The sequence below is a fragment of the Hyaena hyaena genome, unplaced genomic scaffold (genome assembly GCF_003009895.1).
Source record: "Hyaena hyaena isolate Hyena2069 unplaced genomic scaffold, ASM300989v1 scaffold_414, whole genome shotgun sequence".
Lineage (NCBI taxonomy): Eukaryota > Metazoa > Chordata > Mammalia > Carnivora > Hyaenidae > Hyaena > Hyaena hyaena.
The window spans coordinates 1,583,072-1,607,166 of NW_024081044.1; the positions used below are offsets into that span (position 1 = coordinate 1,583,072).

At 55.3% G+C, this 24,095-nt stretch overlaps 1 protein-coding gene across 1 annotated transcript; it reads left to right on the top strand.

Moving 5' to 3' along the window:
- The first annotated feature begins 310 nt into the window (after window positions 1–310).
- Window positions 311–17,593, top strand: MAN2B1 (mannosidase alpha class 2B member 1). The gene is made up of 24 exons (XM_039252243.1): window positions 311–534; window positions 1,254–1,356; window positions 1,531–1,704; window positions 2,068–2,261; window positions 2,932–3,064; window positions 3,324–3,469; window positions 4,475–4,591; window positions 9,192–9,277; window positions 9,369–9,489; window positions 9,570–9,648; window positions 9,831–9,940; window positions 10,245–10,352; window positions 10,673–10,789; window positions 11,783–11,956; window positions 13,053–13,150; window positions 13,236–13,353; window positions 14,738–14,856; window positions 14,944–15,045; window positions 15,204–15,291; window positions 15,475–15,555; window positions 15,909–16,136; window positions 16,561–16,713; window positions 16,848–16,950; window positions 17,378–17,593. Exons 1-24 carry the CDS (start codon window positions 370–372, stop codon window positions 17,485–17,487), a joined length of 3,027 nt encoding a protein of 1,008 aa, XP_039108174.1. The 5' UTR covers window positions 311–369; the 3' UTR covers window positions 17,488–17,593.
- Window positions 17,594–24,095: the final 6,502 nt, after the last annotated feature.

A 24,095-nucleotide genomic window follows, 5' to 3' on the forward strand; every position in this document is an offset into this window, starting at 1 on the left:
CCCACCTCCTAGCCCAGTTACACCCATGGGAAAATCTGAGACCGATGCATCCACGGGGACAAAGGGGCACTCCGAGGCCACTCAGAGGCAGCGAGACACTAAAGGCTCTTCTGGCCAAACCAGCACCCTAGGGCGGGACACGCCCAACGCCTCCCTACACTCCTAATGTCCCCAGGGGTAGCTAGAAGTACGGCCTCAGTCCAGTGACGCGCAGGCCGGGGCAGCACTTTAGCTCCGCCCCCGCCGGCAGCCATTGGCCAGGTCGGGTCCTGGGGGCGGGGCGTTTCCCCCGCCTTTGCCTGGCCGGGGAACCCCCTTCCCCGCGGAGGCGGCCGCGGGGGCCGTGGCTGCTGCGGCGGCTGCGGAGCCATGGGCGCCGACGCGCGGCCTTCGGGGGTCCGCGCTGGCGGTGGCGGCCGGGGCGCGGCAGGCCCCGGGACGAGCTCCCGCGCGCTCCAGCCACCGCTCGCGCCTCTCTCCTTCCTCTTGCTGCTGCTGCTGGCGGCGCCTGGCGCTCGGGCCGCGGGATATGAGGTGAGCGCCGCCGGCGGGCGGAAATGTACACAAGCTTGAGTAGAGCCCAGAGGAGGGTCCGGTGCTGGGGGTGGGTGTGTTCTGTGGGTGCCCAGTGAACGATTGTTAATATGACAGTGTGGTCTGAGGGCATGCTTTCCGACATCGAAAGGCCCGGATGTGTGTGTCTGAGACTAGGGCTCTCTGTTCCTTCCTCCCTGCTTCCGTGGGTTGGCTTGCCTGAACTTTGCATGCACCTAACTGTGTGATTGAGCATATATGTGTATGGGGGGGTGGGGAGCGTTGCTCGAGAGCTGGGATTCTGGAGTCAGCTCGCCCCGAGTTCCAGTCTGGCTCCCTGGCTTCCTGGCTGCGTGTTTTGAGGCAAGTCACTTAACCACTCTGATTCACAGTGATCTCATATGAAAATAAGATAATATTGCCCTCAGCCCCCAGGGTGCCTGCCTGGTATTTGCAAATGCTTAATAAACATCAGCTACTGCTCTTACCATTTTCCCGCCGTGTGAATGAGCTTCCCTGAGGGGTTGCTCCAGGGGGAGTTGTATCTGTGTGCCCAGCGCTGCGTGTGTCCTCCCTGGAAGGGCCTAGCCCCATTTCTCTGAGCCACTCACCTCTAGATCCAGACTTATTTTGTGTCCTACCCCCCCAAACCCCTACCCCAGCTTGCTTCTTAACCTTGGGTAACTGACAGGCGGTGTGTATTTGGGGTCCCTGTGCAGACATGCCCTGTGGTGAATCCGGACATGCTCAATGTGCACCTGGTAGCCCACACACATGATGATGTGGGCTGGCTCAAGACAGTGGACCAGTACTTTTATGGCCGTGAGTAGAGCATGGGGGGCTTACCCCTGGGACTCCCATGGCCCCTTTGAGCCCTTCAGATCCTTTCTGGGCCCTGGACATTAGGGTGGGGACAATGCCAAGTGGGCGCCTGTGTCAAAGAAGGTCCCCCCCTTGGCTCATTCATCCCTGACTGCCTGACCCCTGTGTCCACAGTCCATAATGACGTCCAGCACGCAGGTGTGCAGTACATCCTAGACTCAGTCATCTCTTCCCTGCTGGTGGAGCCCACCCGCCGATTCATCTACGTTGAGATTGCCTTCTTTTCTCGTTGGTGGCACCAGCAGACAAATGCGACACAGGAAGCTGTGCGGGACCTGGTGCGCCAGGGTGAGCCTGCCCCAAGGAAGTGAAAAGAGGAAGCCCAGCTCAGCTTCTGCTTCTGCCACCCCAGCTTCTGAGATTTTATCATGCCATGTGCAGCTTGTATGTGCCTGTGGCTCCAACTCCTTGGAATTTCCTTTTCTCTGTAGAACTCCTATGCATCCTGCAAAGCCCCACCTCCAGGGGATCCTCAGGGAAGCCTGCCGTGCAGGATGCCCTCTGTTCCCTACCTGGCTACACTGCTCTGGGAGTGACCCCTCTTCTCCCTCCAGGCCTGGGTTTGCAGGCAGGTCTTATCCCCTGCATTGCCACCCCTGACCCCATTCCTGACCCTGACAATCGACCCAGACTCCATCTTTCCTGGCACAGGGCGCCTGGAGTTTGCCAACGGTGGCTGGGTGATGAATGACGAGGCAGCCACGCACTATGGGGCCATCATAGACCAGATGACACTCGGACTACGCTTCCTGGAAAACACGTTTGGCAAAGATGGGCGCCCCCGTGTGGCCTGGCACATTGATCCCTTTGGTCACTCTCGGGAGCAGGCCTCGCTGTTCGCACAGGTGACTTCCCAACCTCTCTGGCGCTGCCCATTCAAGGCTCTGACTCCTCCCTTGGCCACTCAAGCCCCGCCCTCCCCTGCGAGCTCACTCCGACCAGGCCCTGTTCCCTAGCCCTCTGGCCCCTTGAGACCCTGCCCCCTTGGGTGAGCCGTGAATCCCATTACTGCTACCCTCCCCCGCCCCCCAACCCTGGCTGCTCTGCTCTGCATTCGGCTTCTCTGCGAGGGCCCAGGCTGACTTCACTCCAGCTGGCGCCTCCCGGGCCCCACACCTGCCCTTCATTGGAGCTCTGGCCCCCACCCCTGTTTGCTGCTCCTCCCCAGGCCAGGTGGAGGCCTGCTCCTCCTTTCCACCGGCTTCATAATCTTTGCCATGACCTACCTGGCTCCCTTTCCATGCTCTGACTCCTCCAGGCTGCAGAAGGGGGAAGCCCTGAGCCAGGCCTCTTTTCGAGCTGGGGAAGGTGGAGGTCTGTTCTAGCGCTGGACCTGCCCCTCCCAGCTCTCCCGCCGCGTGATCCGACCCTTCCCCAAGCTTCGAAATGAGCTAGAGGCTTTCTGGTTTCGGACCTGCCCCCCTCACATTGAAGGGGCTCGTGGTGGGTGATGGGGGGCTAGGCACCTACTCCTCTTGCCCTCTGATCCCGCTCCTCATCCCTCCTCACTTCTAGATGGGTTTTGATGGCTTCTTCTTCGGGCGTCTGGATTATCAAGATAAGAGGGTGCGGGAAGAGAAGCTAGAGATGGAGCAGGTTTGGCGGGCTAGCGCCAGCCTGAAGCCCCCAGTGGCTGACCTCTTTACCAGTAAGGAGTTGGGGTCGGGGCAGGGCTGGCCCCAGGGGCATGGGACCTGGGACCGTGCTCAGGGGGCCCCGGGCTTGTTTTTATACTCTGTTGTCACTGTCCTGAAACTCTTAATAATTGAGGAACAAGGACCCAGCATTTGCGCTTTACACGGGGCCTTGGAAATTCTGAAGTCCCTCCCGGCTGGGGCGTGGCAGGCTTTGATCCCAGGGCTGGTCTGGAGCGCAGGGCCACCGCCTGAGCCTGGTGTGGCATGCAGGTGTGCTCCCCAATATTTACAACCCACCTGAGAACCTGTGCTGGGACACGCTGTGTGCCGACAAGCCGTTTGTGGAGGACCCGCGCAGCCCCGAGTACAACGCCGAGGAGCTGGTCAATTACTTCCTGCAGGTGGCCACTGCCCAGGTAACCCTAGTCTGCGGGACCGTGAGCCTGGGGCTCATGATGCACTGGGCGCTTTGCACAACCTGGGCATTCCCTGACCCCGCCCTAGAGCCCTCGGAGGAGGGAGACACTTCCTTCCCTATCACCATATTCCTCTTTCAGATTTGTATGCATTTCTTTTTTCTTTTTTAAGTTTATTTTGTGAGAGAGAGGGAGTGTGCATGAGCCCGGGGGGTGGGGGGCAGAGAGAGAGAGGGAGAGAGAGAATCCCAAGCAGGCTCTGAGCCGTCAGCATGGAGCCCGATATGAGGCTCAATCTCACTGACCATGAGATCATGCCCTGAACTGAAATCAGGAGTCGGGTAAGTGTTCGACTTTGGCCGAGGTCATGATTTCACGGTTCGTGAGTGCAAGCCCCGCGTCAGACTATGTGCTGACCGCTCAGAGCCTGGAGCCTGCTTCGGATTCTGTGTCTCCCTCTCTCTCAGCACCTCCCCTACTCTCAAAAAAAATACACATAGGGGCGCCTGGGTGGCTTAGTCGGTTAAGCGTCCGACTTTCGCTTAGGTCACGATCTCGCGGTTCGTGGGTTCGGGCCGCGCGTCGGGCTCTGTGCTGACTGCCAGCTCAGAGCCTGGAGCCTGTTTCAGTCTGTGACTCCCTCTTTCTCTGACCCTCCCCTGCTCACGCTGTCTCTCTCTCTCCCTCTGAAATAAATAAAAAAAAACTTTAAAAAATTAAAAAAAAAAATACCCATTAAAAAAAAAAGACTGCGACGACCTTTGCCATCCCAGATGCTCACCAGGGTCATGAGACAGCATGGCCCAGTGCCTCAGTGCCCTCATCTGTGTCGTGGGCTGAGAATTACTCAACGACTTGTGGACTTGTGGCTATTTTCACACATGTCCCACTTCCTCCACTCCTCTGTGTGCACCCACACTCCTGACCACAGGTATACCAAGACAGAGGCGTACACGGGGGTGGTCCAGGACACCCCGGCCTGAGAACCCTCCGTTCTACCCGCAGGGCCAGCACTACCGCACCAACCACACTATAATGACCATGGGCTCAGACTTTCAATACGAGAATGCCAACATGTGGTTCAGGAACCTTGACAGGCTCATCCAGCTGGTCAATGCCAAGGTAAGTGTGCCCATCTCGCGTGCACGCGTGTGCTTGTGTCCCTGGCCCTCTGGCTCACATGCACAGCCATAGGGCCTATCTCCATTTTCTATCGCTACTATAACAAATTTGCCAACAAACATAGCAGCTGAAAACAACAGAAGTATATTATCTTGGGCTTTTGTTGGTCAGAAAGCCTGACACGATTCTCAGTGGGTTAAAATCAAGACGTCAGGGGGTGCCTGAGTGGCTTAGTCGGTTAAGCGTCCGACTTTCGCTTAGGTCATGATCTCGCGGTTCGTGGGTTCGAGCCCCGCGTCGGGCTCTGTGCTGACTGCCAGTTCAGAGCCTGGAGCCTGTTTCAGAGTCTGTGTCTCCCTCTCTCTCTGGCCCTCCCCTGTTCACGCTGTCTATCTCTCTCCTAGAAATAAATAAAAATTAAAAAAAAAAAAATCAAGACGTCAGCAGGGCTGGGCTCCTTCTGGAAGCTCTTGGGGACGTTTCCTTGCCTTGTCCGGCTTCTAGAGGCCAGCCACGTTCTTTGGATCATGGCCTCCCCACCCTGCAAGCTCTCTGGCCCTGCAGCTGTAATCACTTCTCTTTCTTACTCTCACTCCCACCTCCCTCTTCTATTTTTAAAGCCCGAGATAAATGAGAATGAGATGATTCCCAGGTTCTGGGAATCAGGGCTCAGACATCTTTGGGTCTTTCCCATCTTCAGGGCCCTTCCTGAGGCGCCTGGGTGGCTCGGTCAGTTAAGCATCTGACTCTTGATTTCGGTTCAGGTCGTGATCTCATGGTTCGTGGGTTCGAATGCCGAGTCAGGCTCTGTGCTGACGGTGCGGAACCTGCTTGGGATTCTCTCTCTCTCTCAAATAAATAAATTCCCTGCTCACTCTCTCAAAATAAATAAATAAACATTAAAAGAAAGAAATGTCCCTGTCAGTTCCATCCCCAGACTTGTCTGCTGGTAGTCTCCACGCCCTCACCCTCCACTCACTGCTGTTTCACCAAAAGCACGCAGGAGCACCCCCAGGGGCCTTCCAACAGACGTTTCTCCATCCTCCCCACGATCCTGCGGGGCCCTGGACGCCTTGATCGCTTTCTCCTGTAAATATCATGTTCCTGGGCTGTCACTGGTTTTCCTCCTGCCACTCTCTGCTCCTCTGCCCACGCCACATTCTACTGGAAATAGAGTCCCTTCCTTCAAATCTGTAGCTTGCTGCTTATTGGCTCGGTGACCTTGAGAAAGTTCCTAGGCACTCTGCCTTAGTTTTCTTCTCTAGAAAATGGGCACCACTGGGGCGCCTGGGTGGCTTAGTCGGTTAAGCGTCCGACTTTCGCTTAGGTCATGATCTCGCGGTTCGTGGGTTCGAGCCCCGCGTCGGGCTCTGTGCTGACTGCCCGCTCAGAGCCTGGAGCCTGTTTCAGAGTCTGTGTCTCCCTCTCTCTCTGTCCCTCCCCTGTTCACGCTGTCTATCTCTCTCCTAGAAATAAATAAAAATTAAAAAAAAAAATCAAGACGTCAGCAGGGCTGGGCTCCTTCTGGAAGCTCTTGGGGACGTTTCCTTGCCTTGTCCGGCTTCTAGAGGCCAGCCACGTTCTTTGGATCATGGCCTCCCCACCCTGCAAGCTCTCTGGCCCTGCGGCTGTAATCACTTCTCTTTCTTACTCTCACTCCCACCTCCCTCTTCTATTTTTAAAGCCCGAGATAAATGAGAATGAGATGATTCCCAGGTTCTGGGAATCAGGGCTCAGACATCTTTGGGTCTTTCCCATCTTCAGGGCCCTTCCTGAGGCGCCTGGGTGGCTCGGTCAGTTAAGCATCTGACTCTTGATTTCGGTTCAGGTCGTGATCTCATGGTTCGTGGGTTCGAATGCCGAGTCAGGCTCTGTGCTGACGGTGCGGAACCTGCTTGGGATTCTCTCTCTCTCTCAAATAAATAAATTCCCTGCTCACTCTCTCAAAATAAATAAATAAACATTAAAAGAAAGAAATGTCCCTGTCAGTTCCATCCCCAGACTTGTCTGCTGGTAGTCTCCACGCCCTCACCCTCCACTCACTGCTGTTTCACCAAAAGCACGCAGGAGCACCCCCAGGGGCCTTCCAACAGACGTTTCTCCATCCTCCCCACGATCCTGCGGGGCCCTGGACGCCTTGATCGCTTTCTCCTGTAAATATCATGTTCCTGGGCTGTCACTGGTTTTCCTCCTGCCACTCTCTGCTCCTCTGCCCACGCCACATTCTACTGGAAATAGAGTCCCTTCCTTCAAATCTGTAGCTTGCTGCTTATTGGCTCGGTGACCTTGAGAAAGTTCCTAGGCACTCTGCCTTAGTTTTCTTCTCTAGAAAATGGGCACCACTGGGGCGCCTGGGTGGCTTAGTCGGTTAAGCGTCCGACTTTCGCTTAGGTCATGATCTCGCGGTTCGTGGGTTCGAGCCCCGCGTCGGGCTCTGTGCTGACTGCAAGCTCAGAGCCTGGAGCCTATTTCGGAGTCTGTATCTCCCTCTCTCTCTGACCCTCCCCTGCTCATGCTGTCTCCCTCTCTCTCTCCTAGAAATAAATAAAAATATTAAAAAAAAAAAAAAAAAGAAAATGGGCACCATGGGTGGCTCCCACGTGATAAGGCTGTTAGGGTTTATTAATGAGTTTATTCAGTGTTGTTTTTTTTTTTTTCTGAGAGAGGGCAAGCATGGGCGGGGCAGGCAGACAGAGGGGGACAGAGGCTCTGAAGCGGGCTCTGCACTGACAGCAGTGAGACCAGTGTGGGGCTCGAACTCCCAAACTGTGAGATCATGACCCAAGGCCAAGTCGGACGCTCAACGGACTGAGCCACCCAGATGCCCCAACCTTCTGCTTCTTTAATACGCAAGCTGCGATGTCTCCTCCTCCAGGAAGCCTTCACCAGACTCCAGGTGGAGTTCTTGCCCTTTCCTCTGTGTACACGCAGTTCCCACAGATGCCTGTGATGCCACCTGACTGTCCTCACAAGATCTCTCCCCTGCCTGGCTGTGAATCCCATGAGAATGGGGCTGGCCTCTGCTTCTTAGGCTGTGTCTGAGATTCTGAGCATATTGAAGAATCAAGTGATTGCTTGCTGAGTGAATACTGTGTGTGCGTGTGTAACCGTGTGTGCAGATGTAGACATGTGCGTGCACCTAAAGGCATGGGGTGCCGCTCACTTCCCGTCATTCACTCAAGTGTTTAGTGAGCCCCTGCTGTGCACCAGGCACTGGGTTCGCCACACAAGCAGAACAAACATCTTGTTCACGGAGACCCCCTTGATCCCTCACCTCCCTCAGCTGAAAGCGTGAGTCCTTTCACTTTAACAATGGTGTCAGTTAGTGATAACCTGCCAGTGCTGCGAGATTACTTCTGCCCTATAATATCACACTTCATTTGTCCACAAACATTTTATTTTATTTTATTTTTTAATGATTTTTATTTATTTCTAGGAGAGAGAGACAGCGTGAGCAGGGGAGGGTCAGAGAAAGAGGGAGTCATAGACTCTGAAACAGGCTCCAGGTTCTGAGCTGGCAGTCAGCACAGAGCCCGACGCGGGGCTCGAACCCATGAACCGCGAGATCATGACCTAAGCGAAAGTCGGACGCTTAACCGACTAAGCCACCCAGGCGCCCCCACAAACATTTTAAATAATAAAATTGGAGGGGCGGCCAGGTGGCTCAGCCGGTTAAGCGTCCAACTTCGGCTCAGGTCATGATCTTGTGATTTGTGAGTTTGAGCCCTGCGTCCGGCTCTGTGCTGACAGCTCGGAGCCTGGAGCCTGTTTCAGATTCCCTCTCTCTCTCTCTCTCTCTCTCTCTCTCTCTCTCTCCCGCTTCCCCGCTTGCGGAGAATCTCCCTTTCTCTCAAAAATAAACATTAAAAGGGGCGCCTGGGTGGCCCAGTCAGTTAGGCATCCAACTTCGGCTCAGGTCATGATCTCACAGTTTGTGGGTTTGAGCCCCGCGTTGGGCTCTGTGCTGACAGCTCAGAGCCTGGAGACTGCTTTAGATTCTGTGTCTCCCTCTCTCTCTGACCCTCCCCTGCTCACGCTGTCTCTCGCTCGCTCAGAAATAAATAAAACATTGAAAAGAAATTCTTAAATAAACATTAAAAAATAATACAACGGGAATTATTTAAAAAAATGTTTTAATGTTTATTTATTTTTGAGACAGACAGAGACAGAGCACGAGCAGGGGAGGGGCAGAGAGAGAGGGAGACACAAAATCTGAAACAGGCTCCAGGCTCCGAGCTGTCAGCACAGAGGGGGGCTCGAACCTAGGGACCAGGGGATCATGATCCGAGCTGAAGTCGGACGCTTAACCAACTGAGCCACCCAGGCGTCCCTACAACAGGAATTTTTAAAACAACCTCAGCACAAATGTCAGGTTTATTCTTGCATCTGTGAAATTCTTTCCATGCTGGGAATATTTAGCTTCAGGCAGAATTCACTTTCACACGTGGCCACTGTTTTGCACTCAAACTGCGTGTTAAGAGAATCTGAACCTGCCACATGCGTGACTGCGTGCACGCGTGTGTGGGGATGTCCGTGCACAACTGGGGGCCCCCTGGGAAGGTGCGGACTCCCGAGGGCTCACACGGATACCTCCCCGCAGCAACAGACCAACGGGAGCCGCGTCAACGTTCTCTATTCCACACCCGCCTGCTACCTCTGGGAGCTGAACAAGGCCAACCTCACCTGGTATTTAGGGGGGCGGAAGGGGGGCTTGGGTGGGGGTTGCTGGCATGCCCTTCGGGTCCTGACCCTGCCTTCAATGCCTCTGCCGCTGCAGGTCCATAAAAAGGGATGACTTCTTTCCTTACGCCGACGGCCCCCACCAGTTCTGGACTGGCTACTTTTCCAGCCGGCCGGCCCTCAAACGCTACGAGCGCCTCAGCTACAACTTCCTGCAGGTGAGCGGGTGCTGGGCTCAAGGGGGCGCCCGGGGCTCCCGACAGGCCCGCGGCCCCAACACACCCTCTCTGCCCCCTAGGTGTGCAACCAGCTGGAGGCGCTGGCGGGTCCGGCGGCCAACGTGGGACCCTACGGCTCGGGAGACAGTGCCCCCCTCAGTAGGTGTCGGGCTGATGAAGGGACGAGAGCATGTCTGAAGCTGGAGCCCAGACCCTCGGGCGCCCCCTCGATTCCCTTCATAAAGCTCCTAAGAACCCTGCCCTTCCACCCGTGACCTTTCCCGTCTCCTTGGGGTCGGGAGTCCTGCAGACACCCCACGCGCTTCCCCATCTCCTTGCAGATGAAGCGATGGCCGTGCTTCAGCACCACGACGCGGTCAGCGGCACCTCCAAGCAGCACGTGGCCGATGACTACGCGCGCCAGCTCGCTGCAGGCTGGGACCCCTGCGAGGTGCGCGGGGTGGGCCCTGGGAGGGGGCGGGGACAGGAAAAGGCGGGCTTAGGGTGGAGGGGCGGAGACTGTAAGAGGTGTGGTCAAAGTGGTGTCTAGCCGGGCTGGTAGGGGTGGGGCCTGGGACAAGACAGGCCGAGGCAGGAAGGGGGCGGAGCCCGTTAGCGCTCATGGGCGGGGCCTACGATGGGTGGGCGGGGCATGCAGGGGGCGGGGCCCGGGAAGGGATGGGGAGGAGACCTGAGTGGGCGTCTAGGGCCGACCCACACCTTCACTCTCCCTCCCCCCCCACCCCTCCGCCCAGGTTCTCCTGAGCAATGCGCTGGCGCGGCTCAGCGGCTTCAAGGAGAACTTCACGTACTGCCGAAACCTCAACATCAGCGTCTGTCCGCTCAGCCAGACCGCGAAGAACGTGAGCTGGGCTCCCGCCGGAGGGGCGGGGGCGGGAGCCAGGTCCCGTGGGGGAGATGGAGCACGAACCTGAGGACAGCGGGGCGGGGCCCGGAGGAGGTGGGGCTCAGAGGGTCTCTGGAGGGACCCGCGGGTTGCGAAATTGTTCCGTTGGAGGATCGATCTGTGGCACCATCGCGTAGGGCACAGTGAAACTGGGGTGGGACGGAGACGCAAGTACCCCGTGGGGACTTGGATCAGCCAAGAAAGTTGCCGCGCACAGGGGGCGGGTTTCAAGAAGGCCCGCTGTAACCCTTGCTCATTCTGACCCTCCCGCACCAGTTCCAGGTGATCATTTATAACCCCTTGGGGCGGAAAATGGATTGGATGGTGCGGCTGCCAGTCAGCGAGCACGGTTTCGTCGTGAGGGACCCAAATGGCACAGTTGTGCCCAGCGATGTGAGCCCATTCAATGAATATTCCTCCAATGAGTACCACCCCCAGTTTACCTCCTGCCTTGGACACCTCCCCCTGGGCGTTTCTACCCTTCCCCCACCATCTAATTATCTCCATTCATGGACACCCCTCCCATGGACACCTCCTTCTCTTGGGTAACTCGTTTTCATGAATGTCTTCCCCTCCATCATTACCTTGTGCCTGGCACTTTTTCTGTGACTATCTTCCCCCTCCATCGTTTGACATCATTCCCCCCTGGCAACATCTATCCCCCTACCAACCCCCCTGCCCTGCCTCCGGAGCAAGCTTCCCACTTTTTAATGTCTCCTCATGACTTTTTAAAAGGATTTTATCCTTTTCAAAATTTTATTGAAATTTTAGTTAACATATAAGGATTTTTTTTAAAGTAGTTTCCACACACCAGCATGGAGCCCAATGCGGGGCTTGAACTCATGACTTTGAGGTCAAGACCTGAGCTGAGATCAAGAGTCCGATGCTTAGCTGACTGAGTCACCCAAGGCACCCCAGGATTTTATTTTGTTAAGTAATCTACGTCCACTGTGGGTCTCGAATTTACAACCCTGAGACTTGAGTCGCATCCTCTACTGACTGAGCTAGTCAGGAGCCCCGGATTTTATTTTTTATTTTTGTTTAATTGTTACTGTCTTCATCCTGGAAGGCCTCTTCCTAAGAATCTCTTCCTCCCCCAAGAATCTGCCTTTCCTTCATTCCCTTGCTTCAAGGATCTCTTTCCCCACTTTCTCCCTCACTTCCCCTCTCCCCCCCCACCAAGCAATTCATTCTCCCCACTCTATGAATCTTCTCTGCAATCTCTAACTCAGAATTTCTGACACCCCATCCTCCCTGACCAACACTTAAATTTCTTCACCCATCTGGGGACGTATTCCCCTGCTGGAGTTTGACCCGTCCCTTTATGTACAGCTCAGTATGTTATTCACAGTCTCTTGACTCTGTTTCCCTCTTCCTTTACCCGAGGTGGTGATACTTCCTAGCTCAGACGGTCAGGAATTGCTTTTCCCAGCCTCACTGCCTGCCCTGGGCTTCAGCATCTACTCAGTAAGCCAGGCACCTGGCCAGCGCCCCCATGCCCACAAACCCCAGCCCAGATCCCCGCGGACCTGGTCCCGTGACTTGGCCATCCAAAATGAGGTGAGAGTCTGGCCAGATCCCCTTCCCTGTCGCTGTGACAAACCTGAGGGATCATGGCGAGCTGCGTGGGGTCTGGATCGGGGGGTCTTGGGTTCACGGTGTGGTTACCAGTCCCCCGTTACGTGTCCTCCAGTGAGTGACCACTTCCCTTGGAGCCTCAGTGCCCTTTCCTGGGACTGCTGTGCAGACCCAGTGTCATCCCGTGTGACTTGACAGATATGAAGGAGCTGACGGTGGTAGGGGTTTGCAAATTAAATAAGGCAAGTCAGAGACTTGAGGGAGGGAGCCAGATGGCCACTGGGAGTTGGGGGGCGGGGGGCGCAGAGAGAGGGATCCAGGCAGCAGGGAGCAGCAGGGACAAAAGCCCTCCGCCAGGAGGGTGGCGAGTATTCAAGGAACCCACTGTGGATGGAGGGGCGGGTGTTGGGTGACAGGTCAGACTATGCAGTACTGGAGGGCCAAGGGGGAGACTTCGGCTTTTACTTCGAAGGAGCCACGTGAGGGTCAGGGCTCCATTAAGATTGTCATGGGCCCCAGCACTTTTGCCTTTGTGGGTCTCTTTTTCCATAAAAAAAAAAGTTAAAAATTATATTTCATGACCAGGTGGGTATAAAAGATAAATATTACCCGGGTAGTCTTCATTATAACATACTATTATTACATTTAAGTTTTCTTCTGATTCCAAGAGAAATTAAAATTTACACATTTCCGTTGGCCCCTAAAAGTCTCCTGGGTCCTGGCACTATGATTACTCACTCTGTCAAGTGCACAAGTCAGCCCTGGGCCCTGGTGGACTGGCTAGGATGGTACTTGGGGTGTCACTGGCGCCCTCTGGCGGCTGCATGGCGAACTGACTGGGGGGCGAGCCTGGAAGGGATCAGCTGTATTCATCTCAAAAGGCCATGGAAATGGTAAGAAGTGGTCCAATTGAGGAGAAGGTAGAAGGTAGATCTGTTAGGAGTTGTTAACAGGGCCAGGTGAGGACATAGAGAGAGGAGGGGAGGGTACCTCCTGATGTTCTCCTGAGCCCCAGGAGGGTGAAGCTGCCCTTGGCTGAAATGATGGTCATTAACGTCTGTCTGCCTTTTCTATCCAGCACATCCGCGCTAGGTTTGACCCTGACACAGGGCTCTTGGTGGAGATGGAGAACTTGGACCAGAATCTCGTGCTACCTGTTCGCCAAGCCTTCTACTGGTGAGGGGCGGGGACCACCAGGCCAGGGAGAGGGTGTAAGTAGAGCTGAGCCCACTTTCCTGACTCTCCCCTGCCCCGTTCCCAGGTACAACGCCAGCACAGGCAACAACCAAAGTGCCCAGGTCTCGGGTGCCTACATCTTCAGGCCCAACCAACAGGAACCATGGATGGTGAGCCACTGGGCTCAAACGCGAGTGGTGAAGGTCAGTGACCAGGGATGATGAGCGGGTGTGGGGGAGGTGTGGGGCCTGGGGGGGGCGGTGAGCTATGTTTGGGCGGGTGTGGAGCTGGGTGTAGGATTTACACCTCCATCATATCCAAAGACGGCTAAGACCTGAGGGGGGTGCTTGAGGATCTTCCCACAGGGCTGATATGCATGGCTGGTTGAGTGGACAGTCCTGCCTTGGAAGCAAGAAGCAAGAGCAAAGCCTTTCACCTCTGCTCTGGGTGTCAGGATTATAAGTTAGCTTTTGAAGCCGGAGGTGGGGTGGATTCACTTGGCCCGTGAATGGGGAGGACCAGGTAGAGCTGCGTGAAGGGTTCACCGAGGATTAGCGCTGAGGTGGATATTTGAGAGTTCACGCTTGGATAGGGCGTGGGGCTTGTCACCTGGGATGGATAGCGGAGGGTGCATCTGGCTGCTTTCAGGGCTCACCCTTCTGGGGCCTCTTGTTAACATCTCCTCTTGGGGCAGGGATGGCACAGGTAATGGCAAGATTCACATTTGTCGCACTTCCCCTTGAGGTGAATGTTCTGCATTCCTGGGTCACTGTGTTAGGACAGTGTTGTCTGTAGTAACTGTTGCCAAAATGAATGGTGCCTAAAACGTGTCAGACTTTCTTTCCATCTAACAAAGTCTGGCTGGGCCATCCAGGGCGCGTGGGGTTATTTCACCGTCATCCAGACTTTTTTTTTTTTTTTTAATGTTTATTTTTGAGAGAGACAGAGGGCGAGCGGGGGAGGGGCAGAGAGCGAGGGAGCCAAAGAATCCGAAGCAGGCTCCAGGCTCTGAGCCGTCAGCACAGAGCCCGACGCGGGCCTCGAACCCACAGGCTGTGAGATCATAACCTGAGCCAAAGTTGGACGCTTAACTGAGCCACCCAGGTGCCCCCATCCAGACCTCTTCTATCTCATTGCTCTACTTTCCTCAACATTCTGCTTTTACCTCATGGCCCAAGATGGCTACTCAAGCTCCAGCCATCATATCTGTATTTGAGCCAGTGGGAGAGCGAAAGAGGCAAGGAATGGTGTTTACACCACTTTGGTCATTTTCCACGGAGCAAGCCATGCTCACACAGCTGCTGGTGGCGTCAGGGAAGACTGGACAATATAGTCTTTAGTCCGGGTAGCCACTTGCCAAACTAGAATCCTGTTCTAAGGAGGGAAGACGGGGTAACGGCCGGCAGCGACCCTACTGCCACGCCCCAGGACGATGTGGTAACATCTGATGGAGGAAGCGGGGGCATCACACCTAGGCAGGTGGGGGAGGTGCCCATGCTATTGGCGGGGTTTACGGCACGGGTGGGTATCTGTAGGGCCCTGCGCTCAGGTGCATGCTTAGACCCCCCCCCCCCAACATGCCCGCAGACCCCCTTGGTGCAGGAGATTCACCAGAACTTCTCAGCCTGGTGCTCCCAAGTGGTTCGCTTGTACCGAGGTCAGCGGCATCTGGAGCTCGAATGGACAGTGGGACCAATACCTGTGGGGTGAGTGGCACCCGCTGGGGCTGGGGGGCAGGGGGCAAGGGCAGAGTGGCATGGGGAGCTCACAGTCTTGCCATCCCATCGGGGTAGTGACGGCTGGGGGAAGGAGATCATCAGTCGCTTTGACACGGCGCTGGAGACGAAAGGACTCTTTTACACAGACAGCAATGGCCGGGAGGTCCTGGAGAGAAGGTCGGGGTGACTGGGGGGCAGCCAAGGGGGGCCTGCGGGGGCATCTGCTGATCCGCTGCGCGTGGGGGGTGGGAGGGGATGAAGGGGGAGCGAGGAATGGATAAGCCGGCGCAGGGGAGCTGGACCCCAGGCCTGACCAAACCCCTCGGTCTCTCCAGGCGGGATTATCGGCCCACCTGGAAGCTGAACCAGACCGAGGCGGTGGCGGGAAACTACTATCCAGTCAACAGCCGCATTTACATCAGGGTACCCCCCCCATCCTGCTCCCCGCATCTCAGCACCCCTCCGCAGGGTGGGGGTCACCCCTCACTCTTAGCAACTCCCAGCTGCCCTTGGTGGGCTCCACCATCCCCTGCGGGGCGGGGCCTGCCTGGGGGGCGTGGCTGCCTGGCTGTGGGGCCCCTCACTCCCTCCCTTCCCCCCCCCCAGGACAGCAACACGCAGCTGACCGTGCTGACTGACCGCTCCCAGGGGGGCAGCAGCCTGAGGGATGGCTCTGTGGAGCTCATGGTGAGTGGGGACCAGCCTGTTTCTGTCCCCGATCTCTGCTAGGCGTACCCCGCTGGGCCGAAACCTCAGTTCCTACGTGAAAAGCTTAGGCCTCGCTTTTGTCCAGTCCCTGCCCCGCCCCCCACCTCCTCCTCCTCCAGGCCCCGACTGGCCCGCCGTGTCCCGTTAGAGCCTAACCGCCCTCTGTCCTAAGTCCCCTGCTAGGTGGATTCCCAGCTTCTGTGGCGGCCCTCTACCACACCTTTCTCCGCATCTGTTCTTGCCACTCTTCGGTTTCTCTTGAAATTTCCACAAGCCCTGGGCCAGAAACTGGCCAGAGGGAGCCCTCACCCTGTCCTGGGGCCTCCCTGCAGGTGCACCGAAGGCTCCTGAAGGATGACGGACGTGGAGTAGCGGAGGCGCTGCTGGAGGACGGGTTGGGGCGGTGGGTGCGAGGGCGCCACCTCGTGCTGCTGGACAAGGTCCAGACCGCGGCCACCGGGCACCGGCTGGAGGCAGAGAAGGAGGTCCTGGCCCCGCAGGTGGTGCTGTCGTCGGGCGGCGGCGTCCCCTACCATGTGAAAGTCGCCCCGCGGAAGCAGGTGAGGCACTGGGCCGCCGTGGGTTTTCCCGTCCTTAGCAGGTGGGCTGAGACCCGCCTAACTCGTCCTGGGGAGGCCGTAAGCTAGTCCCGCCCCCTCAGCTCAGCCCCCAGCCTGTTCAGTCGCATCTGCCACGCCTGGGTGCAGACACAGCCTCCTCCGCCCTCTCCCCTGCCAGCTCCCCCCCTCCTCCCCCCCTCCATGCTTGGTCCAGCCCCGCCTACAGCCCCACCCCCCATCCCTGTGGATCTGAGGTCTGATCAGTTCTGCCCCTTCTGGGGCTCGGGCCCGCCCCCAGCCTGGAACCACCCTGTTCCTGGGTCTCTTTCTAGGGGATCATCTCCCTCCCCCGACTAAACCACGCCCCCTGCGTCAGAGCCCCGCCCCCTAGCAGCGCCGCCTTAGCCCCACCCCTTTTCCACAGTTCTCAGGGCTGCGCCGGGAGCTGCCTCCCTCCGTACACCTGCTCACGCTGGCCCGCTGGGACCAGAAAACGCTGCTGCTGCGTTTGGAGCACCAGTTCGCTGTAGGGGAGGACTCTGGCAACCTGAGCTCCCCGGTGACCTTGGATTTGAGGGTGAGGAGGGTGGAGGTGGGAAGGAGACAAGACCCAGGCAAAGAAAGGAGGGAGATGGGGGACGGGGACCGGGGGACGGGGAGGCCCCCCCCCCCCGGTCTCTACTCAGCCCTGTCCATACCCACTGCCCGCAGGACCTATTCTCCGCCTTCACCATCACCTACCTGCAGGAGACCACGCTGGTGGCCAACCAGCCCCGGGCCAGCGCCTCCAGGCTCAAGTGGACACCAGACACCGGTGCGGGCCTGCCCGGGGGCTGGGAGCTGGGGGCCGATGGGATGTGCGGGAATGTTGGCCAGGACCCAGGTGTAGAGAGATCTAGAGTCTGGGGCAGTGTGTTCAGATCCAGGTTAGCAGTTAAGGGTTTTAAGTGGGTCCAAGCAAACTTGAAGTGGGTCTTGAGGGTCTGAGATGCAATTCCATGGGCATCTAGTTCTGGGGAGAGGGGTGTGCCTGTCACCCGTGGGGTTGGCATGGTGGTCTTTAGAATAGGGCTGGAGGGTGTGGCGGAGATGCCCAGGCACCAGACGGATCCGAGGATGGTATTCAGGGCCTGGGAGGCAGTTTAAAAACCAGTTTCGGAATAAGGCCCCGGGAGGGAGCAGGAGGAGGGGGTGAGACAGAGGAAGTCTGTGGCCCTGACGCCTCCCTTGCCCCTCCCCAGGCCCCATCCCCATGCCCTTTACCTCTGGGCTGGACCCCGCCGCCATCACGCTACAGCCCATGGAAATCCGTACCTTCCTGGCTTCGGTCCAGTGGGAAGAGCATGGCTAGTCACGCTGGCAGCAGGCCGACTGCGCCGCCGGCCTCCCCCCCACCCCTGCCGCCAACAAAAGCCATTAAAATGCCACTACCAGGCCTTGGGTCAAGGTGTGACTGAGTGGGTTGGGTTGTTACTGTGTTTTGGAGGGGATTTAAGTTATGACCTAGAAAGGTCAGCAAACACTATGTGACTTTTGACCTGAGGCCTTGCAGGAAAGTCACTTACCGGCCTGAATCCTGACTCCAGACTCCACCATTCACACCCCACATCGTCCGCCACTCTGTCTTCCACTCCTCCTTCACTCCTGCGTCCACTCGGGCTGTGGCACAGCTCTCTAGAAGCCTCTGAGGGTGGGCGTGCATTGGGTGTGGGCCCAGAGAACCGGACATACCTGGGGGTGGAGGTAGGGGGCTTCCAGACCTGGCCTTGGGGGAGCCAGGCCCAAAGTGAGGCCTTGGGCAGGTGGCCTAGAGCTGCAGGGCTCTCAGGAGAAGGCAGAGAGCCTGGCCCACCCGGGTGTGCCCTGGGATGTTACGGAGGAAGGAGACTTCGGGAGGAACCTGGTGGCTTAGACTCAAACGCGCGTGACTTCCCCTCCAGTCAGGACAGGCTTGTGCAGATCCCTTAAAGGCACATGGAGGCCAGGAGGGCATCCCAGGCTGTTTTGGAGCCCACGATCCGATGCACGTGCCCCTGATTGTCGGATGTTCCTCCAGAAAATACATTTTAAGTCCCTCTTGGGTGGCAGGCAGGAGCCTGGGTGGCTAGGAAGCCCCGGGGAGGGTACTCTGGGCCTGGATGATGTCCCAGATGGGGCCTGGGTGCTGAATGTGCCTTCTGAAACTTCTCTTAAGTCTCCACGTAAAGAGATGGAACCAGAGAGGCCCAAGGAGGGAACTCCAGGCTAGTTACCATCCTGCCTGGGCTCTAGTCACTGGATGCACCTCTCAGACACTTTTTAAAGTTTCCCTCCAGAAGGGAAAGGCAGCAGAACCAGCCAGGGTGGTCTGGGGATTGTGCCCCAGGGCACAATGTAGGGTCCCCTCTTAGCAGGTACCCACCAGATTGGCTTATAAGTATAAGGCTGTCCTGGAAGTACGCCCTAGGGATGGCATCCTCGGCCTGGCAGGCCACGGGATCTCCTGAGAATGTATCCGAATCCCCCTCCAAAGGCAGGCAAGGTCCTGGCTGGCCACGGAGACCCATGGAGGTTGCCCTGGGTCCTCCCTCAGTCTCCCGTGGGGCCCGATTGCTGGCTACCCCCCTGTAAACCTCTCTAGCTCTTCTCTGGTGATGGCGACAAGCACAGGCTGTCCAGAGAGACTCAGGGCAGGTGCCCAGGGCCAGGTGCCCAGGGCCAGGTGTGGTTCTGCACGGGCCCTGGTATTGGACCCGCCTGGTGGTACCTCCTGAAAACATATCCACATCCCCATTTAAAGAGAAAACCCCGGGGACCCCTGGGTGGCTCAGTCGGCTAAGCATGCCACTCGATTTCAGCTCAGGTCACGATCCTGGGGTCGTGGGGTCAAGCCCTGCAAATGGGCTCTGTGTTGAGTGTGGCGTCCGCTGAAGATTCTCCCTTTGCCCCTCCAGTCCCCTCTTTCTCTCTCAAAACCCCAAAAATAACCCAAAACAGGGAAGACCCCCAACTGGCCTGGCTGGACGGGTAAACTCCTGGAGGATGCCTTGGAATCCGGTGTTGTCATTCTTGCGTCCAGGTCATTGGCCTCCCGAAAAGTTTCTGTGTTCTTCTGTGGAGGTCAAGACTGAACTCCGGTTGCTGGATGCCCTCCTCCTTGCCCGCGCTATCCTCCGTCTCCCTCTCAAGGAGGGACGCGGCCCTACCCATCCTGGGAGGCCCAGCCACGGTCACACGGGGGCCCCACTCACATATGCCACTGGAAAGGTTTCCACCTCCCCATCTAAAGGCAGCGGCCAGCTGGGCTAGGGACCACCAGGGAGGGTGTCCTGGGCCCACCAGGTACTCCCGGCTGCTGTGGGCCAAGATACACAATTTGGGTGGAACCCACACAAGGTGGCACTCAGGGGTCCAAGTTCATCCAGGTCGTGCTGGTTGACCTGCGCCACCTAGCGGCTGCTTTTATATCCGCGGAGCTCAGCCGTGCTGGCCTGAGATGGGATCCAACCATCAAACCCAAGGCAGAGTTCTACGAGGCCGGCAGCAGGGTCGTCCTGGCTACGACACAGACACATGTTGCCTCTGAATGGGCTCCCCCGAGACCGTCACTGTAGTACAGAGGCGAACGGCACCTAGGAGCTGCAGGGACGGGCTGCCCGGCACACAGTGGTCCCCTCCGCACATGGGGACTCCCTTTGGGACGTTTTGGGTAAGTGTCCTCGGCTTGGCCGTATTCTCACCTGGTGCCTAGTTGTTGGGTGTGTCTCCTGAGAATTCTTCTAGATCGTTCCTCCTGAGGCCAGAATTCTGGCCAGGAAGCCCTGGGGGCGTTCCCCTCACACCTGGCTGCCAACCTGCTCTGGAGCAGGGTCGCTGGATGTACATCCTGAAACTGTCCTTCTGAAGAGGGAGCCCGGAGGCCCAGGGAGGGCACCCTGTGTCCACCCGCAGTCCCAGTGGGGTCTGTGCTGAGCCACTTCCCTCAAATCTCTGCATATTTCCCTGCAGGGGCCAGAAGAATGCAGGGGTGGGCTCACGGGATCTGGTGGCAGTCCCCACTGGGCCCTTGGTAATCTGAAGCACTTGCCTGAAACATTTCCAGTTCTGCCTCGGGTTGGGGTTGGGCACTGGCTCCGGCGGCTCCACAAGGCAAGGAGGCTGCTCCTGGTAGGCAGGTCTCCTCAGTGGGGTTCCGGTCATTACCTGTCCCTTTGGACAATGTTTCCTGAGGGGAGGAAGGGCCAAGGTCAACTCCCTACACCAGGGAACAGCAGTCACGTGTGGGTTCCTTGGATGCACTTCCTGAACTTTTTTTTTTTTTGAGTCTCTCCATGGTGACCAGCCGGCCAGCCAGGGAGGCCCTCCCACGCAGGGAGGGGGCCCAGGTCCCGTCCACAGCCCAGATTGGGCCCAACAATTCATAGGAACATTCTCAGGGCGCTTAGATCCTCCATCCTGCGAGGGGAGGGTGGGTAGGAGATCCCATCTAAACCACTGGTAGAGAATCAGCTTGTCCAGAATCAGTGATGACTGGGGGAAGCACCTGGGTCTGGCCACGGTAACGCGATAGGTCAGGGCTGTCACGTTTTAAGTCCGCATCAGTGGAAGCATCAGGCTATGTTAGCCCTGATGATCGCATTCAGCTCAGAGACCTTCCCAGTTCCTGGTCAGCCTGGCAGGCTTGCAGAAGGCATCCAAGGTTAGGCCTCAGCCCTCCATGGGTCATGGTCACAGAGAATGCCTGCCTGAAGTTTCCTTAGTCCCTCTTTGGAGGCTGGGACTAGCTTGGGCTGGATGGGGAGGGCTAGGAGGAGGACCCCAAGCAGCCAGGGTCCCACACGGGGTCTGCTTTAGTATATTCCAAATTTTCTAAGTCGCCAGTATTTCTGTGGGGGGAGCAAGAGCTTGGAGCTTCCTAGCCACCATGTTGTGGACATTGCTCTAGTAGTTTGCTACTGTCTCTTTGTCCTGTGTCCCATTCATACAGACCGACAATGCACTGAGGAATTAGATCTCAAGTGGGAGGAAGAAGACACGAGAAGTCAGACCTCCCTGTAGACCGCTTTTCATGGCCCTACACAAACAGCTTAGAGTACCGTGGTTACTTTTGTGTGTAACTAGTTTATAGACTATAGCAAGGGCCGGCATCCAGTGACCCACACACCAAATCTGGCCCTCCAGCAGCATCTGTAAATCGAGTTTAACTGTACGTTCACATAATATTCATGGCTGCCAGAGTGGAACAATGGCAGAATCGAGGAGCTGTGACAGCGATCGGGGACTGCCCAGATGAACAAGTCTAGTACCTGGCTCTTTTGCAGAAAGTTCTACTTCTGATCTAGAACACCTCGCACGATAGAGGTGCTTCAAAATTAGAACTGCATTGATGGCACAATCTCTGAGCCCACTGGTATGGGTTTAAATTCAATCTTTTATCATTTACTAGCTTGTGTGACCACTGGAAACTTACTATAAAACTTATCACAATCCCTTGCTTTTTTTTTTAAAAGACAGGAGATAGAATTGCTTTATAGAGGTTAAGTTTTACTGCACTCATTGGATGAGTACTGGGTAATCTCCATAAAACAATGGAAATGGTGCCTGAAGGCACACTCGGCGAGGCCGGAGCTGGACAGATGGTCCTAGATAGGCCTTGGGGTTGCCAATTGCTGGCCTGTTGGCAACAAGGCTATCTGGTTGTGCTGTGGAGCATCAACTATCTTACGGACGATCCAAATCACCCAGGTTCACTCTCTGTGACAGAACGAGACCGACACGAGGTGGCTACCATGTCTGGAATGGAATTACACAAGAAAACTGCCCAAGCCACAAAAATGACCGAATGTCTCACCGTTCTGGCAAAGATGGTCGACTGTTGTTTCTTTTAGCCCCATTCTGTTTGTTCTTTCTAGATCTGGTGATTAGGATGCCCCATCACAGAGCTGCGTGGACTTCCTGATACCATTAATCAAAGTTCCAGTTCTTTGAACTCCCTCCCCCTGCCGACTAACTAATGTTAAGGCCAAATCATAGATCGTAAGTCCATCCATCCCATCACCCTCTACTGAGATGCATCATAGTTCCTCACGGTGAATGGTCGCCAACTATTACAATATGTCAATAGCTCAGCTGTGTTCTACTGTAACGGTTTTCCTGGTAATCTTTGGCTCCATGGCACTGATGAAAGCAAGATACAAGTTTCTAGTAAAATGATGTCATTTTCATGGGAAAAGATGTTTAACTGTATGGAAATTAAAAAATTTAACCTTAAAAAATTGCTTTGGATCCCAGAAGAAATCAAATAATTCAAATCGCAAAAAAAGGAATATAATCAATTAATTTAAAACCTGAAAAAAGCATCTTGAATGAATATGAAAATAGAATATCAAAATTTATGGAACACATAGAAAAAATTTAGTGTCAAACTCGTACTTTTAAATACATCAGAAAGGAAGAAAGACCTAAAATCAGCAATCTAAATTTTAACATCACTAAACCTTAAGGAAAAGAATATCAAAAGCAATATTAAAAATAGCAGAAGTCAATGAAACAACACCAGAAAACCAATAAAGAAAATCTATAAAACCAAAATTTATTCTCTGAGAGGATAAAGAAAATTGATAAAATCAAAGCAACACTAACCAAGAAAAAAAAAAGACGACACAAATTACAAAAATAGAAAACCAAGGAAACAAACAATTATACATGCTCCAAAAAAACAAAAACTCCCCAACACCCCCCCACCCAAATCTACAAACATACCTGAGATTTTTTTTTTTTTAAAGCTATAAAGGAATCATATAAACCTCTTTATGACAACAGACTGGACAATGTATTTGAAATGGGCAATTCCTATCAACATTCACACCTACTAAATCAACTCAAAGAAGAAACACAGTGGGGCACCTGGGTGGCTCAGTCGGTTGAGCGTCCAACTTTAGCTTAGGTCATGATCTAGCAGTTCGTAGGTTCGAGCCCCGCGTCGGGCTCTGTGCTGACACCTAGCTCAGAGCCTGGAGCCTGTTTCAGATTCTGTGTCTCCCTCTCTCTCTCTGACCCTCCCCTGCTCACGCTCTCTCTCTCTCAGAAATAAATAAAACATTAAAAATTTTTTTAAAAAGAAAAAGAAACCTAGAAAATCTGAACAGGACTCTATAAAGTTAAGAAGCTCTAGTTAAAAATCTTCACACAAAGAAGAGCCATGTCCCAGACAGCCTCACCGTTGGGATTCTAACACATTTAAAAAAAATTTTTTTAAATGTTTATTTACTTTTGAGAGAGAGAGAGAGCAAGTGAGGGAGAGTCAGAGGGAGACACAGAATCCGAAGCAGGCTTCAGGCTCTGAGCTGTCAGCACAGAGCCTGATGCGGGGTTCGAACTCACAAACTGTGAGATCATGACCTGAGCCAAAGTTGGAGGTTTTACCCACTGAGCCACCCAGGCGCCCAATTCTAATATACTTTATTTAAGAAGTTTTTTTTAATGTTTACTTATTAAAACTTTTTTAATGTTTTATTTATTATTATTTTTAATTAATTTATTTTTTTTTAATGTTTTATTTATTTCTAGGAGAGAGACAGCATGAGTAGGGGAGGGTCAGAGAGAGAGGGAGTCACAGACTCTGAAACAGGCTCCAGGCTCTGAGCTGGCAGTCAGCACAGAGCCCGACGCGGGGCTCGAACCCACGAACCGTGAGATCATGACCTAAGCGACAGTCGGAAGCTTAACCAAGCAAGCCACCCAGGCACCCCTTAATGTTTTATTTATTTTTGAGGACAGAGAGAGAGAGAGAGAGAGAGAGAGAGCGTGCGTGAGCAGGGGAGGGTCAGAAAGAGAGGGGGACACAGAATCCAAAGACAGTAGACAGGCTCTAGGCTCTGAGCTAGCTGTCAGCACAGAGCCCGATGCAGGGCTCGAACCCACGAACCGTGAGATCATGAACTGAGCCGAAGTCGGACACTTAACTGACTGAGACACCAG

Bases quoted from the DNA above. Each gene is read 5' to 3' on its own strand.
- MAN2B1 (XM_039252243.1), top strand. From the start codon at position 370: ATGGGCGCCGACGCGCGGCCTTCGGGGGTCCGCGCTGGCGGTGGCGGC. The intron at 1,357-1,530 runs GTGAGTAGAGCA...CTGTGTCCACAG, and splicing joins GGACCAGTACTTTTATGGCC to TCCATAATGACGTCCAGCAC. The intron at 11,957-13,052 runs GTGAGAGTCTGG...TTTTCTATCCAG, and splicing joins ACTTGGCCATCCAAAATGAG to CACATCCGCGCTAGGTTTGA.